The sequence below is a fragment of the Desmodus rotundus genome, chromosome 6 (genome assembly GCF_022682495.2).
Source record: "Desmodus rotundus isolate HL8 chromosome 6, HLdesRot8A.1, whole genome shotgun sequence".
NCBI classification, from domain to species: Eukaryota; Metazoa; Chordata; class Mammalia; order Chiroptera; family Phyllostomidae; genus Desmodus; species Desmodus rotundus.
In genome coordinates, this window is record NC_071392.1 from 140,971,849 (window position 1) to 140,990,139 (window position 18,291).

Here is an 18,291-nt window from a genome sequence, read left to right on the forward strand (position 1 = left end):
TTCGATGCTTCCCAGGACTGAGTCCTCCCTGGCACTGTGAGGTAATGCTACCCTGCTAGCTCCCTTGGGCACATTTCTCTAGTCCTCCCCCCGGGGAATATGCTAATCATTGTTGTTCCTTGTCAGACCTGGATGGAGAACTGGGCAGCATCCTCTCTCTTTCCCCTTCCTCCTCCAGGACTCCTGTTCTTCAGACAAGAGCCCTGGCTCCCACGGATATTAGCCATGGCTCCTGCCAGCGGGGCCCATGGAGTTGGCTGGCTGAGGATAAAACTTTTATTGTTGTTAACTCCGGATGTGAGAGTTCTTCCTTCTTTCCTTTCAACAGGAGGAGCGGACTCCAGCTGCTTTGGGGAATGCCCTCCTTCCTTTCTTCTCTAGTTTGCTCCTTCTCTCACTAGTGTTTGCTTCTTCCCACCTACATTTCTCTCCCCTTCTGGTCCTCTATCTCCTTCCTTTTTCTTTCATTTGTTTCTGAATCCTAGAATGATGGAGCTAAAAGAGAACTTAGAAGTCATCTAGTACATCCACCCACCCATTTCACAGATGAGAATACTATGCTCCAGAGAGAGAAAGAGATGCACCCAGTGAGTTCTTGGTCAAACCCAGAGAAGACCTGAGTTGAGTGCTCTTCCCTCCTTATTTTTCTGCATGTCTCCCCCTTACTCTCCCTCTTTTTTGTTCCCCCCTTTCTATTTCTTTCTTTCTTTTTTTAAAAAATTATTTATTTAGTGAGGGGAAGGGAGGGAGAAAGAGAGGGAGAGAAACATCAATGTGTGGTTGCCTCTTGTATTCCTGAGGCATGTGCCTGATTGGGGACCTGGCCCACAACCCAGGCATGAGCACTGGGAATCGAACCAGTGACTGCAGGCTCGCAGTCCGGCACTCAATTCACTAAGCCACATCAGGCAGCGCTATCTCCTATTCTCTTTTGAAAATATGTCCCATCCTGCGCTTGTTCTAAAAACCCAAGCCTAATATAACTCTGGCCTACCATTTCTCAGGGATAGTTTCTATTCAGCAAACTGGCTTCAGTGGGAAAGCAAGTTCCCTTTGGTCAGAGAATTCTTCCAAACACACCAGTCTCAGCCTCTAGGCTGGTTTTCACTTGTTTTAATCAGCCGGGCACTGGTTCAGATCACTGCAAATGCCTTCTTTTTCTTTACCTGGTGCAGGTTGTCTTTTATTAAGGTGGGCTCCAAGTTTGACTGCATCAAACCTCTGTTCTCTGACATCCTCTTAAAAAAATCTATTTTTCAGCTTTCAAAAGTAATATATATATATAAATACATATATATACACACACACACACACACATATATATAGTTGTAAAACATTCAAGCATTACTGGAATATTTAATGCAGGAAGTAAACGTCCCCCATAGTCTCATTCGCAATAGATAATCACAACTATAAACAGTTTTGGGCCCATTTCTCTGGACTTTTTTCCCCACATAAGAACAATAAAACAGTTAGAAAAAAAAATGGGATCCTACTATGCATTCTGTTTTGCTACTTGCTTCCCCTCCCACCCAACCCCTCATTTAGTCTTTCATTTTGGATATTTCCAACTCTTCTGCATGGAAGGAGGCCACCTGCCTTTGGGACTTACAGGCTATGAGACTTTGGATGAATCACTGCTCCTCTCAGGGATTCTGTTTGCTCATCGGTAAAAGGGAACAGCCCCTCTTCCACCTCCCATCTCCTATGATTAAGGCTCAAGTGAAAGTGTAGGTGCCCTGGGGCAGCCTCTAGTGGACCATTCTCTGTCCCATTATCCTGTTATACTAGGTTTATAGCACTAGCCATGGCCTGAATTCTGTAGTTTCCCAAGTTGTTCCTTTGTTCCCCACTCTAGGAGTTAAGTTGGGTGAGAGCCAGGACCATGTCTATTCTCCTCATCACTGTTCTCTCCCCAGAACTTAGAACAACTGCTGGCATATAGTAAGAATTCAATACATATTTTTGGATAATGAACACATTATCCACTCTCTGGATGAAAGGCCCATTGGAAGAGAACAGAGCAGAGCAGGACTGGGCTGAGCTTGGGCAATTGTGGACAGCTGGCCGATCCAGTGCCCTTGAGCTCCACTTCACCCAACTTGCCTGTTCTGCAAGCCCTGTTCCTTGTCTGCATCATTCTCTCTTTGCCACCTGGTGAATTAGTCATGCTTTATGGCTAATTGTCTTAAGTGTCCTGATTCCTAGGAAATCATCTTCAACTTTGTACTGTCTCCCCACCTCCAGGCAGCGTTAGCCAGACTCTTCTTTATGCTCCCACAATGCTTTGCACGTCTTCCCCTTGAACACCAGTAATCACAGCTCTCCTGCTTTGCACAGTTGCTATGTGCCACATGCACTGCTAATACTCTACATGCCTTCTTCCATTTCATCCTTTAGCATGATCTGTCAGGGAGGGATAATTATCACTGCCATTTTACAGAAGAGGAAAACTGAGGCTCGGGAATCTTAAAAACAATCTTGTTCCAGGGCATTCAGCTAGCAAGTTGTATAACCAGGACTCTGGATTGTATCTGGCTGATTCCCAAGCTAGAGGTTTGAACTGCTGGAGCTTTTGTGAGCCAACTTAATTTAAGAGTCATGCAATGAGGGCTGGAAAGACCCATGGTCTTTACACAGTCTAATCTTATTTCGTGGGGGGAAACTGAGAGTCAGTCGCAAAGTCAGAGCAGGGCCTGCGGGGGAGGAAATCTCGCTCTCAGCTCTAGGCCGTCCACTTTGAGGCAGCATAGGGAGGACATCTGTTACTGAACCTTGTCACCCTCTTGTTCCGGAAGTGTAGCTTTTTATATGTGAAGGTAGAGTCAACGAATCCCTCCAAGCCCCTTCTGTCTGGTCATGATGCCGTCTTTCCTTGGCTCCTGTGAGGGGTTTTTCAATTCTACCAGATGGTTCAGGTCCCATGAAGAAAACTATCTCCAAGGAAGTCCATGCTTTCTGTCCCATTAAAAACCATTTTAGAAAGTCTGCCGTGTCCCACGGGACGGGCCTCTCTGTAGACCCAGGTAACGGTGGGGAGCAGCCTTGTCTGCGATGGCTCAGATGTTTTGAGGGACCCAGAATTTGGACGTACTTGGCCACACAGCAAGGATAAGGCTGAACAGTGACTGAGTCAGGGCCGAGCTGCCGTGTCTAGCTCACTGTCACTGTGACTCATTTCTTGGAGCAAAACGGGCCACAGTGAGACACAGCAGTGATTTGGGTTTGGCCGGGTAGAAGCCTTCTGACCCTGGGCTTCTGCAGAGCCAATAAGAGGAGGATAGGAGCAGGCATGTGGGGACAAAGCAATTCAATTGCACAAGCACTGAATATCTAATACGCATGAGCCATGGGGATGGTACTGCCTATGAGGGGGAAGTGGAGCAGTTAAAAACCCTGGGTAGCACCAGAGTTTGTGTCCCTTGTCTTCTCGTTGGCCTTTCACAGGCACTGAGAACTTCATTAGGTTCCTAGTCATTGAAGAGCTTACAATTCTGCAGGAAAGTTAGGGCACCTAAGTGTACACAAGGCCACTTAGAGCGAACTGAGTGCCAAAGGGGAAGCCTACATTTCCAAAGGGATTTAGGACAGAAAGTCCTGTCCAGTCAGGGGTAGGGATGGTGGCAGTCCAGGGGGCTTCTCGTGGAGAGTGGAGAAAGCGATGCTGAGGGGTGGGCCTGGAGGCTAGGATCCCAGAGAAGTGGGGAGGGAATGCCATTTGTTAAGGGCTTGTGCTCTGCTCAGAGAGAGCACTCCAAAGGTGACTGCTTATCTACTTGAGCAAAGTGCTAAGATAATAGCACATGGAAGTTGCAGAGGGAAGATTCAAAACTAAGTGGGCTTGGATCCAAAGCTTGGGGCATATCTTTCAGGGTGGAAATGAAGAAAGGGGCTTTTCTAGAGGTGTGGAGGGATAGGCAACCACATGAGAAAGTACAGAGGTGAGAATGATGGGACGTTACAGAGGCCCATGAGAAAGTCCATTGGGGCTGGGATTTGCAAGAGGAGCTGGGAATGGCGGCGGGGGCCGGACTGCAGCGAGCTGAGAGTGGTGTCGCGCTGAAACCTGGCGTTCGCAGCGAGAGGTGGCCCAGATGCAAAAGTGACTGAGGTAGACCTGTGCGTACAGCACCAAGGTATTGACAAGCGGAAAAAGGGAGGGTACAGAACGTGGTGTTTAGTTCAAACCCATTTTTGTAAAACAGAAACAGCTCACTATTGTAGCAAAACAGTTAAAGGCTCCGAAGCCAGACTGCGTGGATCTCCGTCTGGCGCCGCTGTTTCCAAGCTGGGCCATCCTAGGAAAAGTATTTTAGCTCTCTGTTTCCTCGTCTGTAACCTCATCCATAAAAAGGGGTGAGTAATAGTATACACTTTATAGGGTTGTCCTGAGAATTACATGGGTTAAAACATATTCAACTTTTAGAAAAATATCAGGCACGTAGTAAGCACTCGTGTTTTGTCATTATTTTGATATTAAAATCACTCGCAGAGATGAATATCAATCTGTTTAAGTGATTTACCCCAGAGAGTAAGATTTCTCTTTATTTTCGTTCTAAACATACCTCCCTATGTGGTTTAAATATTTGATAACAAACATGTACAATGTTTATTATGCAAACAAACAAACCAGCAAGTTTATTTCAGGAGCTGATATTAGGAGACATGGATGTCTGCTGTATTTTTTCCTTCCGCTAGCAAAAGGCCTGCTAGGGGCACATTTGGGGACATCCCTGGTGTCCCTCAAAGGACTCTTAGAAACAGGTGTCTGAGGCAGCATCTCCTGGGCCTCCCATGGGTTGCGACTAAGTGACGCCCACCAAGTGATGGCCATGAAGGAGAGCTAGCCCAGCCCTTGCTGCCTCTCTCCAGTGTGCTCCCCCCACCCCAGCCTGGAGGTGTTCTGAGAAGCCATTGGGGCTGCTTTGGGAGTGGCAGGCCTGGAGCTTGAGGTGAGGCCTCCAGGGCTGGAGGTGGGTGGCCTCTCTAACCTCCCATACTAAACAGACAGGGAAACTGGGTACATGCAGTCCTATGTGTTTGGGGTTAGAGCATGAGGCTTGGAAAGGTCTTTGGTCTAAGTACTAGGAAGCAGCAATCAAAAAAAAATTTAATAACAGACCAGAGGATGTGCTATCTTCTGCCTGATCTCCCAACTCAGTCAGAAATTCTCTCCCATAATCCTTGACAGCTTTTTCAATGGACTGACTTGGTCACAAGGCAGGTGGGACAGAGAAGAGAGGATGGGCTACAGTCACCTGTCTCCACCCTTAGAGCTCTAACCATGTAGCTCTGGGATGGGGTGGAAGTCAGCGCTGTTTTCCTCCTGCGTGAAGGATGGAGACCTAAAACTCATATCTAGTTATGGATGTACGTTAAATTCATTAGCATCTAGAACCACTTGCAAGTGATTAGCCCTCGATGATCTGGAGAGGCAAACTCTGCCTCCCTCTCCCTCATCCAGTTCAGTCTCTACCCTCCTCCCTGGTTCGTTCTTGGAGTAACGATGGTAGTGTGGTAGTTCAGCGGTGGTTAAAAGAATGTTTCCCGGAGTCAGACCTGTTTTTGAATCCTGGCTCTGCCTCTTACTAGTTGTCTTGCCTTGGGCAAGTTACATAACCTCTTTATGCCTCAGTTTTGTTACCTGTAAAATGGGAATATAATAGTGCTTATGGCTAAGGACTTTAGTGGGCTTATAGAATGAAGCATATGGTTGTTAGCACAGTACCCACCATTGAATAAACCCTCAAGAGTAATGGTTATTATCAGTGAGTGGTCGCAGTCAAGGCTGAGATGGAGCACTATGAGGGAGGGAGGGGGACAGGGAAGGTTCAAGAAGAAAGGAGTGTCTACCTGAGGTGTCTATTAACATTGAAAATGCACGTGCTCTGGGCCCAGCAGTTCCAGCTCTTGTTCTTGTTATCTGCCTGGACAGCCGTCACATGTGTTCACAGAGATGTAGGTGCCCTGTGATTGTAGCCGCACCGATTGCAATGGGAAAATTAGGAAAAACGTACATGCCCATCGACAGGGCGATGGCTGGAAACAATGGGAAATCCATGTCAGAGTGGCCTGCTGTAGTTAAACGCAGGCGGTGAGCTGGGAGCCCCAACAGGTGCAGCTTCCCGAGACATGCTGGTACATGCACAGAACGAATTGCGGGATCATATGGGTAGTATGGCTCTATGAAATGATCGTAGATATATACTGCAATAGATAGTATATGTATTTCAATGAATTTCAGTATGTTCCAACATATGGGTGTATAATTACTGGAATAAATATATCACCATTTCACGTTGTGTATAAAAACAAAACAAAAGTGATCAGGTAAGAAACTCCTCAAGGAAATAAAAGCTGGGATGGACCTGGAGATCATATCAAAGGGGATTTTCAGCTTACGTCAAGTTTTAGAACTTAACAAAAAAGAATGTATGCATGTATGGCACAACTAAAAAGGACCACGGACCGAGAAAGAAATACCCACCTGGCTAAGAATTGGAAGGAAATGACACTGTCAAAGCAAAGTCCCAATGGGAAATTCCCAGCTCTTCTCCCATAGGCCTCTTTCCACCCCTGCAGCCCACTGGCCGAGGGTGAGGGCTGCTAGCCTCATATCTGTGCCAGCTCACAGGGCGGCAGCTTTAAGAGGAACATACGAAGAGGAATAGATGTAAGGCACAGAGGGCCAGGAATATACATGGATTCCAGCTTTACGGCGAAAGGGGCAGTGTGGTTAGTCAGGAGGAAGGAGATCTGCATTTGAATCCTGGCATTACTCTGAGATTAACAGTGTGGTCTTAGGCAAGTCATCTTTCTTCTCCGAGCCTCAGTTTTCTCAGCTCTGAAATGGAGATCGTAACCACTGTTTTGTTTTTCTAAAGGTGATCGGGCAACTCACCTCATCCACAACCATGGGGTCGTGGATGTGAAACTCTCTATAAACTGTGAAGTGCTCTTGTTTGAGTGATGGCCCACGGGCCTGGCAGTGAGGGCCACAGTGGCCTGGCCTTGCTGCGGTCCTCAGGAGCTGGGAGCACTGCAGAACTGAGCACGCAGCTCTCAAAGGCCCAAGGTCAGAGCAGTTACCCTGTTCCATGTGTAGGGTCCTAACGTGCTTTGGTGGAAAGGGTGATAGGTCAAAGAGGTAGAGAAGAAAGGAGGACGGGGGTCAAAGCCCGACAGACAGTGGAACGGGCAGCACATCTGGGAGGGCGAGGTGGGCCTCTGGTCATGCAGGGGTGCGGGTGCACCGTGCAAGGGAAGACTGGCCTGAGGCCATCCTTGGGGGAAGAGCCACGGGTTCCCTCCTGAGTACCTGCCTCTTCCAGCTGTCCTGACAGACTCTTCATTGTGGTGTCCCAGGGTTCAGAGCCCATTCTCCAGGAGTCCCTCCCTTATGCAGTGTCACCGGATGGGAGCTCCCCACTGTGGGAGTGAGAGCTTTTGGGGCACTAAGACTTCGGGGGATGTGGATCAGTCTCCGAGGAGCCCTTCTCGAGGCGTGCTTGTGGTTCGGGGGGTGGACAGTGTGTGAGAGGGCCAAAGGGAGGAAAGTGTGGTGGACTTGACAGGAACAAGTTTGGGGACATGCATAGTTGGGTTGGGCTTTGGGAGCTCTGCCATTCCCTCTGTAACCTGGGGGCAAAGTCATGTGTCCTCTCATCTGCAAAATAAAAGGGCCCATCAGGAGCCCCCAGTCAGAATGATTTGGAGCCTTGCTGCTCACACCTTTGGTCCTGGAGCAAGAGTGTCATCTGGGGGCTGTTAGAAATGCAGACTCTTAGGCCCCGCCCCCATCCTCCTGAGTCTGACTCAGCATCTCCATGAAGTTCAAAAAGCACTGACTTAGAGACTCTTGTGGACATGCCAGGTTTCCGGGCCCAGATCCTGAGAGATTCTGTGTCAGTAGCCTAGTATGATGGTGGGAAAGTGCGTTCTAGGAGTCCTCACAGCTGGGTTTGAGAACTGTTGAATTAGGGAATGCCCTACGTCTCCATGATTCTGTTGGTACTTAAGACACCGAAGGAGAGTGTGGTTCTCTGGGGTTAACGAGTGGGAGATGGAGGGCGGACCTGGCGAGGAAGGGAGCAGAGGCTGGTTCTGTAGGTGCCTGTGGGTTGCCCAGTGCACGAAGCAGGAGGGAGCGCTGCACATTTCACGGCTGGGATTGACTGTCAGCAGCTCCCTCTTAAGATGGCAAACTCATTTAGCAATGGACACTGAAAAACAGCCGAATTCAAAGGCAGAGAGTGGTAATCTAATTGCACTGAATTAGCCTGGGGCGACTCAGACAATATCAACTTCAGAAAACCACAAAGGGATCCTTTATAAAGAGTTTCAAAAGCTTTGGGGCCTCAGCTCCCCTCAGAAGGGATCGCGCTACAAAGCGCAGGCAGTGTGTGGATAAGCCCCTCTCCCCGGCATCTCTGGGCATTGTTCCTGGCCAGTGTGCTTTCTGATGGACTTGCTGGCCAGCCGTAAGGTGTCAGCAGTTGTGCAATCGGTTTACCAGGGGGTTGGTTCAGGAGAGACGGCAGGAGTTCAGGGCCAAGAGGCCTTCAGCCAGCCCAGCCATCCGTCCTGTGAACACCACCCATGCCTGCATGTCCATGGACCAGTGCATTTTCCGTTGGTCCTTCTGGCTCTGACATTCTCTTCTTGTGGGGGCGTTCTCATTGCGTAAAACCAGGCTCTTACATAATGGAGATGATTTCCTTTCAATAATCCTTTGTTGTATGGTGTGTGTGTGTGGTCATTGCCCCTCTCATAATACAACCCATTTTAAAGAAGAAAAAGGGGAGAGTGTGTGTTTACAGCACCAGAGAGCTTACAGAGATCAGATGGTAATTTGAAAATCAGGAAAGGAGGGAACTTAAGTATCATGAAAATTTGCTTTTGATCTGCGTTTCGTTTACTTTGTTGTAGCATATTACAAATCTCAACCCACAAAAGCAGTCCATGGTTCTTCTATGTCCCTCCTGGAAGGAGGATGCCCAGTCTCTGCTTCCATACCTCCCCTGACAGGGCCCCTCACTACCACTGAGGCAGCACCTTCCACCATGCGACGGATCTGCTGGAAAGTTTGAAATGGCATCGAATCAGCATTTGCATACATGCATTAAAAAATTAATCTATCCACTTATTGCAATTCTTCTCTTGGAGCGATTAGAATAAATCAAATCTAATATTTTCTAAATGGGGTCCCTGGGTACCTAGGGTATTCATGAAATAGTGATGAGGACTCAAAATCCATCTGAAACATTTCAAAGACTTTAACAAACTGCATACTTAACACTTCTGGCAAGGCTTTATGGACTAGCTGAAAGCATCGTGTGCCTTTACTTTTGTTTTTTCTCGGGTCAACTCAGTATGCGACACTGCTTATCTTATGGTGTTTGTATTTCTGGCAGTTATGTGTGCCTTTGATTAATAGAAAGAAGGAACATAAGTTATTTATGAATGGGGCTTGGTAAATAAAAATTCAAAACATAGTCTTTATGTGGGAGAAACAGCCCAACAGAATCACTGATAAAAAAGTACAGGAAACTTTGCTCTCCTTCTCAGGCCCTTCTTGAGATGTATGAGGACGGTGATTAGGCGTCGTAGTTTCTCACCATACAAAGCATTTTCTGGAGAAACGGACATATTTATGGGACCTGGCAATAATTGTTTCTAGGTTGGGATAACTCTCCAGAGAGTGAAGTTGTTAGTGAGGTCCTGAATTCTTTCAGACCTCTGAGCCTGAATATAATTCAATGTTGTTCTTTCTTGTAATAATTCAAATATGCTGATAGCTGTACCCAAAACTGTTCTATTATGGATGGGAGAATAATGTCCTTGGCTGGCACAGCTAACAATTATTTTACACAAAATGATATGTGAATTTCCTTCTTTTTTTTTTTTGGCTGGGGAAACTGAGGGCAGAAAGGTCATAGAACCCTCTCAAGGTCATGCCACTAGCTAAATTCTGGATCCCAGGTCTTCTGCCCTTTGGACCGAGGCCACTTTGTCTAAAGCAGCGGCAAACCTGCAGAACAGCATCGAGATGGCCAGGCGGGAGACAGTGCCATCCATCTTAGAGACCATTCTGGCTTCTGTCCGCTGATGAAGGAAATAAAGCTAATGACGCCCACATGGATGTGGTGCTGTCACAGGGCGCGCACAGACCGGCCGAGCTCTGCGGGCCCTCTGAAGAAGGAGGAAGGTTTTGATGTAGCTTTAAAGGGAGCCGCATCTCCCCTTCCTGCAAGGACAGGGACTGTGGCATCTGTTACCTCTGTCTCCCCTGTGGAGTGCCTAGTTTTGGACTGAACACATGAGCGTGTGATACATAAATGCCCGGTCAAGGAACGCAGGCAGCGTCAGCAGTGACGCGGCTTCATCCTGGGCCTTTGTGGGCATGGGCCTCTGTCTCTCTTACAGACCTTATGTGAAGCTGGAGGGGACTCAGAGGTGTTGGAATCAGTCATTGGAGTTTGTCAGTAAGAAAACTGAGTCCCCACAGGGGAAAGAGACCTGTCAAAGGCATGCTGCAGTGGGGGGAGCAGAGCTGACTCTACAAGGGGCTCTCACATCACAGCCTAGCTGCTCTTCTGCTGCACCATATGGTTGCAACCTCTTTCCCAAGGTGGTTTCCAAAACAAATTCCCTAAACACCCCCCGAAAAGCCATTATCAGTTTTACCAGTATGCAGAAGGTATGTGCAGATCCATAACTCCGTTTACCACCCTAGGGTCCTTGTCCAAGCTGTCCCATGGGAACAGAAGACATAATGGTTTTTCTTTCTCAAGGTTCCTAAGACCCCCCAAATGGGTACAGTGACATTTTGATTAGCCCTACTGAAAACCTGCCCAAGGGGCTTCTTTCCTTAGGAAAAAGTCCTTGACCCACTTCAGTAGCTCCTAGACACTTTCCGCAGTGCCCAGAGTGCAGCGGGTGGGGTTTCAGGAGCGTACCGCTATGCTCCAGGAGGAAGGGCCCGGGTGGTCATCTGGCCCTCTCGGCAAGCTCGGAGGCCAGGAAGCCAGAGGGGCCACCTCAATGGAAAGCACATTTACCTTTCAACTGGGTGGTTTTTCAGGACTGAGATATGAAAAAAAAACTATTTGATATGTTCCTTTTAACCCTAGTGAGCAGAGAAACATTTTCCTTTCAAGGTTTGGGTGACCTTTCTTAGCAAGTGTGTGCCACATTCAGTCCAAAACCCTGAGCAAGGGACCGTTTCCTGGGATGGCAGGTAGAATGGCACATAACGAAACGCTGTCATCTTTGGGGAACGCCACCCATGGCTTAGACCCGGTTTATGTCCTCTGCCTTTATTCCCTTCTCAAGCATAAGCTAGGCCTCTTTTTGCTTCCCTGGAGTGCTTATGTGTTTCACGAAGGGCATTTTCTCAAGGAAACTAGACTTTTCTCATTATAATGAGTGCATCAGAGCAGTAGATTCAATAGTCGTTACTCCATGCTAGTGGTTACCAACTGCAGGCAATTTTGTCCCCCAACCCTGGATTTTTGGCAGTGTCTGAAGAGGTTTTTTGATTGTTACGACTGGAGAAGGGGTGCTCCGGTGCCAAGGATGCTGCTAAACATCTTACAATGCACAGGAATGCCCCCTAACAAGGAATTGTCCAGTTCAAACTGCCAGTAGTGCTGAGATTGAGAGACATGGTTATTTACCACGGGTCTATTTCAGTTACTGAGGTAAGAAAATTTGGGGGTTACCCTGGTCCCTTCCCACCATAAGCTGCTGTAAGGGCTTTGGAATCAAAGCAAGTTCCCTCTGTTTTGAAAGGAATGCATTTCTACTATGAAAAAACACCTCTTTGCCTATTATTTTTGACCAGTCTGGATATAAAGCCCCATCCCCATTGATAAAAATAAAGAGACAAAATTTAGGTTATTCTAAAATGTCACTCCTAGAGTTTTAGACCTACAGGCTTTTCAAATATCAGAACAGGAACTTCAGCCAAATCGTCTTTTTACTTGTGGGGACCCAGCTGATGAGCACCGTAATGCTGTCTGTCTCCCAGGACCCCAGGCTCTGTCCCCCTCAGCTCTTTCTGAGGCCTCAGTTGTTGGCACTGGATGAGGTTTCTGCCTCGTGAGCTCTGATGGTTGTTTTATTTGTTTTGTTGTCATTATTGCCATCTCGCTGGTTGCGTGCTGATGCAGCAGCACTTCTGCTACCGAGTTTTCCTTTTCTGGCTCCAAGGTTTCCCCAACAAGGTGAGCAGCTGGCATCATTTAATCTAAGGAGTACCTGGGTGCCTGGGATGATTGGATTGGCTCATCCCAACACAGCGCCTGTCCCTTGGGGAAGGAGGGGTTATTCACACAGAACCTTCTAGGGAGCTGTCAGTCTCTGTTTACCCCCACATGCCTTCTATGGAGCCCCCAGATTTTAATGCTTCCTTACTTTTCACCTAAAATTTAGGAAATGAGAAAGTTAGAAATGACCACGCCAATTACACAATGATAATACTTTTCCTCCCTGTCACCCATTTTTTTTCACCTCTCTGAAAAATCGCTGAGGGTATTTCCCTAGTTCAGCTCTCATTTTTATTATTTTACGTTTCAGGTTATCTCTGAAACAGTGCTGACTCCTCAAATGCTGAAGCCATTTCTGTGTTTCGAAAGTGCAGCGGTGCCCGTCCCTGCCCAGCTCTCCATCCTCATGACTCTCTTTCCTTATGAACTCCTGGAGCCTTAGCCTATCCCCATTGTCACTCATGTACGTCGTGACCCATGTAGGGGAAGCCGATGCAGAGTGATGCTTCCTGATAGGCCACCACCAGTTTACTTAAAGTATTAACATGGTACATGCATAACCTTATCAAGACGATTACCATGCAAACCTTTTAGACTGTGTTTCCCTTTTGAAAAATGATGCCTAGAAGAATAAAATCAAGCATTGCATACTATTCATGGAGAAAAAAAGGAGTTGGGTGGGGGGGTGATATGCTTGGTGTTATTAATTTGCTCTTTAATCTCTCTGGTTCAGTTCTGTCTCCATATGCCAAACAGAGACTCAATTTGCATACAAATGTTACCAAGAACTCCACCTCCACAGCATTTTATAGTTCTATGTATGAAGGGGAGAAATGATTTGGTATTGTTAAATTAAAAGGGCAGAGGATACTTTCTGCCCTTTCCCCCACCAAGTTGCTACATTTTACAAGGCCCTGGATTATTGCACTTTTTTTTTTTCATTCTATCTGACTCCCTGACTATTTGCATTCTGAGCTGTGGGCAGGACTGTGGCCTATCGGAGGATTATTTGAACTGGAGATTAGAAGCTTTAAGCATTGGGTAGCTCAGAGAAGGAGAGGGGTCTTTTCTTCATCTCAAGAGAAAGACATGAAGAAAGGCTTACGCGTAGACCCTTCCAATCTAGGGGGAGGCGTCGATCATGTAACAGTCCAGCCGACAGTTAGTCAAACCAACCATTCATATGCAGACTTCTCTACAATGTTAAAAAACCCCCCAAATCCAAGAATTATTTACTGGGCTATGATAGGGGAGAATAATATTTGATAGTTACTTATTTTAAAAAGCAACCTAGTGTAGGTTTTTCAAATGACTGTTAGTCCTTTGCCATGGTGAAACATGAGAGGCAGGCATCTAAAATGAGGAAGATTAATGATCCCTGCAGGTCATGGAAGAAGGATAATTTTTTTCAATTCATGTAAATGGAATTTATCATAACCACCTCTGAAGATGGCATCATTCACCCACTTTCAAAAGGACTATCCATTTCAATGCTTCCTGAAGAGGCGATTTTTCACTTTTTTGCTTGTACTGACATAAGAATGCTATGCCTGTAGGCAGAGAATTTTAACCTGGGGGACAATGGATGGGGAAACTCTGTTACTGAGTCAGGCATAGACATAAATTAAGCAACAAAACACAAACAGCAATTGCCCATCAGTTCAGGACCTTCAGCTAACAAAGTAGAGTTTGGAAAGGTGAGCAGAGGAGAGGAGAGAGTCAAAGTTTCAAAAGGGAAATGTTTCCCAGAATCTGTTTCTAAATAGATCCACTGTGCACCCAAGTTCAGGGCTTTACAAACTGAGGTCATCACACTATCGTTTCCAAGCACTAAGCCTCACCAGCACTCTCCCGCAATCCACAGTAAAAGAAAACAACGACAACAAAAAAAGGAGAGAAAATGAAATGTTTTATGTCCAGTGAGTTCCAGTGCAACCTCCCCCATCGCCGCTAGTTGTCACTTGGCTCCCCAGACGGGGGAGCTGAGGTTTTCGGCACTGCGGTTAGAGAGAATGCAGTCCTAATTAAACTGAGTAACTCCTAAAGCCTCCCCTTAAAGTCCCCAGCTGAGTGACAGCCAATATGCAGGGGAGGCTGGGGGCCATCGATGGGGCGGGGGTGTAGCAGGCAGAAGGGCAAACAAATCACGAGAAACAGGCAAACAGCTGCCAGAGCAACGACTGTCTCAGACCTCCACGCACAAGCCAGACACCCTGCGGGCGGGGCTGGGGAGGGGGGAGCGGGGAATGGAAGGACCCGATTGCAGCGGTATACGATACCCCTCCCCCCCAAATGAGGGGATCACGGACAGAGTCAGCCTCTGTGCTCCTTTCCCCCATTTTCATCAGAGCGATGTGGTCAGTAGAAAATTGCATACCTGAAGAATACAATGGTCTCCCAAAGGTAGAGTCGAAGAGTATTGAAGCTGTACATTTTCAGGTCCTTGTGCTTTGTAGTCCACGAGTTATGGGGCCAAAAATGTTTCAAATTGATACTTATAAAACCAGAGAGCGCTATTGAAAAATAATCCAGATGCTAACGGGAGGTGGGGAAGCGGGCACAGAGGGGAAGCCCCAGGGGAAATTGGAGCCAGGGGGCTTTAGGTACCGCGGACAGCAGCCGCCACGAAGCGTTTCAGCACCGCGGAGAGCGTCCAGCCCTGCTGTTCGAGAGCGCGAAGAGTATTGCTGTTTGTTAAACTCCAGCGTGTCTGTTGGCTCCCTGCGGCGCTGGGGAGGCACGTTTGGGGGTGGGTATATTTTCTTTTTTACCCGTTTTTCTCTTTAAACGGCCAGCTCCATGCAAGGAAAAAGAATCTTCCGTGGAGATCAGAGCGCTGGCCGCGGACTGTTAGATTGGGTGAGCATCTTGGGTAGAGTAGGGCGTAATGCCCCTGGGCTGGCCTGAAGGGGGGTTAGGGGCGAGGGGAAGCGATGGACGGTGCTGCCTTCAGTAAAATCCCGGAGAATGTGCCAGGCTGGCGCATCGCGACCGAGTCCCGGAATTTCCTTCCCCTGCCTGTGTGTCTGTCTGCTGTCGCCTTGTGATTCCTGTTCTCTGGTCCCCGCCGAATAAGTTATGATCGCTGCAGGAAAGATGTCCCATCGCTCGGGGCTGCAGACGTGAGCGAGCTCAGGGCAAGTTTCAGGGGCTGCTAGGGTCCATGGCGACTCCGCGGGGCTCAGGAGCCCAAGGCTTCAGATGCATCTTGGTTTTCCGAGCTCACCCATCTTCCCTTGGCTAAGACTCCTTCAGATCTTCAGAGTTTCTTACTGCATTAATTTAACAAACTGGCGGCGTTGGGGATTGAAGGGGGGGCAGGGGATGGCTGATGGGAGGGGGTGGAGAGAAAAAAGGGGGGAAAACTCCTTAGTATCTTCAAACCCTCCCACTCGAGGTGCTCATTGGCCAACAGCAGCGAAAACCAGATCTTTTCCCAGCACTTGGCCAATTGGGTGTTAGACCCTGGGTTGAGTTTAACGCTTACAGTGCTGGATGAGATCGCTGTCTCCCTCTTCTTTGCGTGGGAGTGGTGGGGTGGAGGAGGTTATGGAGTTAATCTCTTGAGGTCTCTCAAAACAATGCATTGTTTTTTGGTTTTTTTTAAAGAATGTAGTTGCATGTGAATAAAACAAACCCAAAGGCCCAGTTCAGACATGCGTCTGGGCTCAGTTTATCACCTTAAATGGGAAGAACAGAACCAGATCCAGGAGTTTCTTTAGAGCTCTGAAGTTATAATATTTGGCCCCAGGGAAAAGGAGAGGTTTCAAAGAGAAGCCTAGTAAATAACGGAAGACATTCTGCTCCTCCCTGTCTCCCCCCAGGGCCACTGCAGCAGGAAAATAAAGGAGAAATTCCTTGAGCAATTTCCAGCTGTCCTGGTCTCACTGCTGGCAACCGTTTGGGAGGTAAGGAAGACAGGCCATCTTCCCGCTGCACAGGAGACAGTTGTATTTACATCTCACAAGCTGGGGAAACAGAGCCACACAGAGTTGTGGCTTGCTCCAAAACAACGGTAGAGCCAAGCTGTACATACAGGTTTTCAGTACCTACCACTCCCATTCTCTGCATTTTCTTTCTCCTGCTTCTCTATTTTCCCATCTTACTTGGGTCTCAGAAACCAGCTATACATTTCACCCCAGAGCTCAGCTGGGGAGGTGGAGTTAATCAGATTTTCTTCAAGCTCCTGGACTTTAGTGGATTAATGGCCTCTGCAGGGTTTTCTGGCTGATTTGAACTGGCTGGGACTCTGGGGTCCCTTCCTCTCAGCCCACTGAGCCTCCCCTTTACCCAGTTGCTTTAGGAACTCCTTTTGAGTTGCTGGAGACTGGTTCTCTCTAAAATAATTCTTAACAGTTCAACTTCCTCCAAGCCCAGGCCTTTTCCCCAGAAAACAAATCTGGAAAGCTTTGTTCACCAGCCTCTTCCCTCCCCTCGGGTTACAGCACACCCCGCATTCCTCCCTCTGTTATTGGCTCCTATGCACCAGAACAGTAATGAGCTACTTGGAATTTCCATGAGGTTCTGAGTAGTGACTGAAACGAAATTTTCTTTGAAGGTGGGTATTCACATAAGTCTGATACAAATTTGTATTATGTATCTATTGATAACTAGCCTTTATTAGCATGTCTTCTATGTGCCAGGTGTTAGTGTGTATGTCACATAATCTCATATACTTCTTACAGTCATGCCTTGAGGTAAACATTATCTTTGTGAATGTGTTTGTATACCTGTGCGTGTATATTTGTGAGTATGCTTGGATGAGACACGCATGTATATTTCTGTGTATGTAAATTGAGTTGTAATTTGTATCCTGCTTAATTATAATGAATGTAGGTGCACATGAGTATTTGTACATTTGTGTTTGTAAATGGGTCTCTGTCCACATAGGAATACAAGGTGGGGCAAAAGTAGGTTTACAGTTGTTCGTATGGAAAATAATATAATTCATAAATAATAATACCAGAATAAACTCTGGGTTTCACAACTGTAAACCTACTTTTGCCCCTCTCTGTGTATGTATTCATCTATGTGTGTCATTATTGTGCCCCAGAGGTACCAAAACAAACTGTGAGCTGGCAACTTTGTCCTTGCTCCTCACCTGGCTGGGAAGCACCTGTGCAGGCAGGTGTGGAGACGTCGCTTTTTCTTTTCCTTCTCCTTCCAGGGACCCTCTGTGTGTGTGTGTGTGTGTGTGTGTGTGTGTGGTGGTGGTTTTGCTCTTTGTGGGTGTGAATGCCTCCAAGGCTGTGGCCTGTGCAGGCGATGAGAGTAATTACTGCCTGAGAGTAATTATTATCTAGTGGGCTTCCATTTAATATGAGGCTGCTACTTTTATTTAATCAGCACACATGAATCAAGCACATGACAAGCTTTGGGGATGTGACAATGTGTCATATCAGTAGTACTTTGAACCCCTGGACCATGCAATCACTTCAGAGGTTCAGTGGAAAAAGTTCCTCATGATCGTGAATCTGCACTTTTCATCCCATACCTCACGTATTTCTCATGCCTATAAATAGTGCACCCAGGTTTTCCAGTCTTGTGTACATCACTATTGAAAACAAACAACTGTAGCCCTGGTTGGGTGGCTCAGTTGGTTGGAGCATTGTCCTGTCCGTCAAAATGTTGTGGGTTTGAACCCCTGTCAGGGCACATGCCTGGGTTGCAAGTTTGATCCCTGGCTGGGGCACATATAGGAGGCAACCGATGGATGTTTCTCTCTCCCAGTGATGTTTCACTCTCTTCCTTCTCCTTTCTCTAAAATCAATTTAAAAACATATCCTCAGATGAGGATTTAAAAAAAGAAAGAAAAAAACAACTATAGGCTGGGAGGTCAGAGATTTGTATTCTTATTGTATCTCTGCCTCAGAAAGGCTGGATGATGTGGGACAAATGACCAACATTTCTGGGCTTAAGTCAAATGAGGACAGTAATGCCTACTCTTCTCATCACGCGAAGCTGCGTAAAAGAAATGGTTTTCAGGTCTGATCTCGTTGTGACTGCCATGCTATGAAACCGA

General features: G+C 47.2%; 1 protein-coding gene across 1 annotated transcript in view; it reads right to left on the reverse strand.

The window, feature by feature from the left end:
- Positions 1 to 14,871, reverse strand: part of GLRA1 (glycine receptor alpha 1) — a 68,309-nt gene extending 53,438 nt beyond the window's left edge. The window contains exon 1 of the mRNA XM_024576933.3: positions 14,647 to 14,871. Within this exon, the coding sequence (XP_024432701.1) occupies positions 14,647 to 14,702 (56 nt within the window). The 5' untranslated portion in view covers positions 14,703 to 14,871. The remainder of the gene's footprint in view (positions 1 to 14,646) is intronic.
- Between the last annotated feature and the right edge of the window lie 3,420 nt (positions 14,872 to 18,291).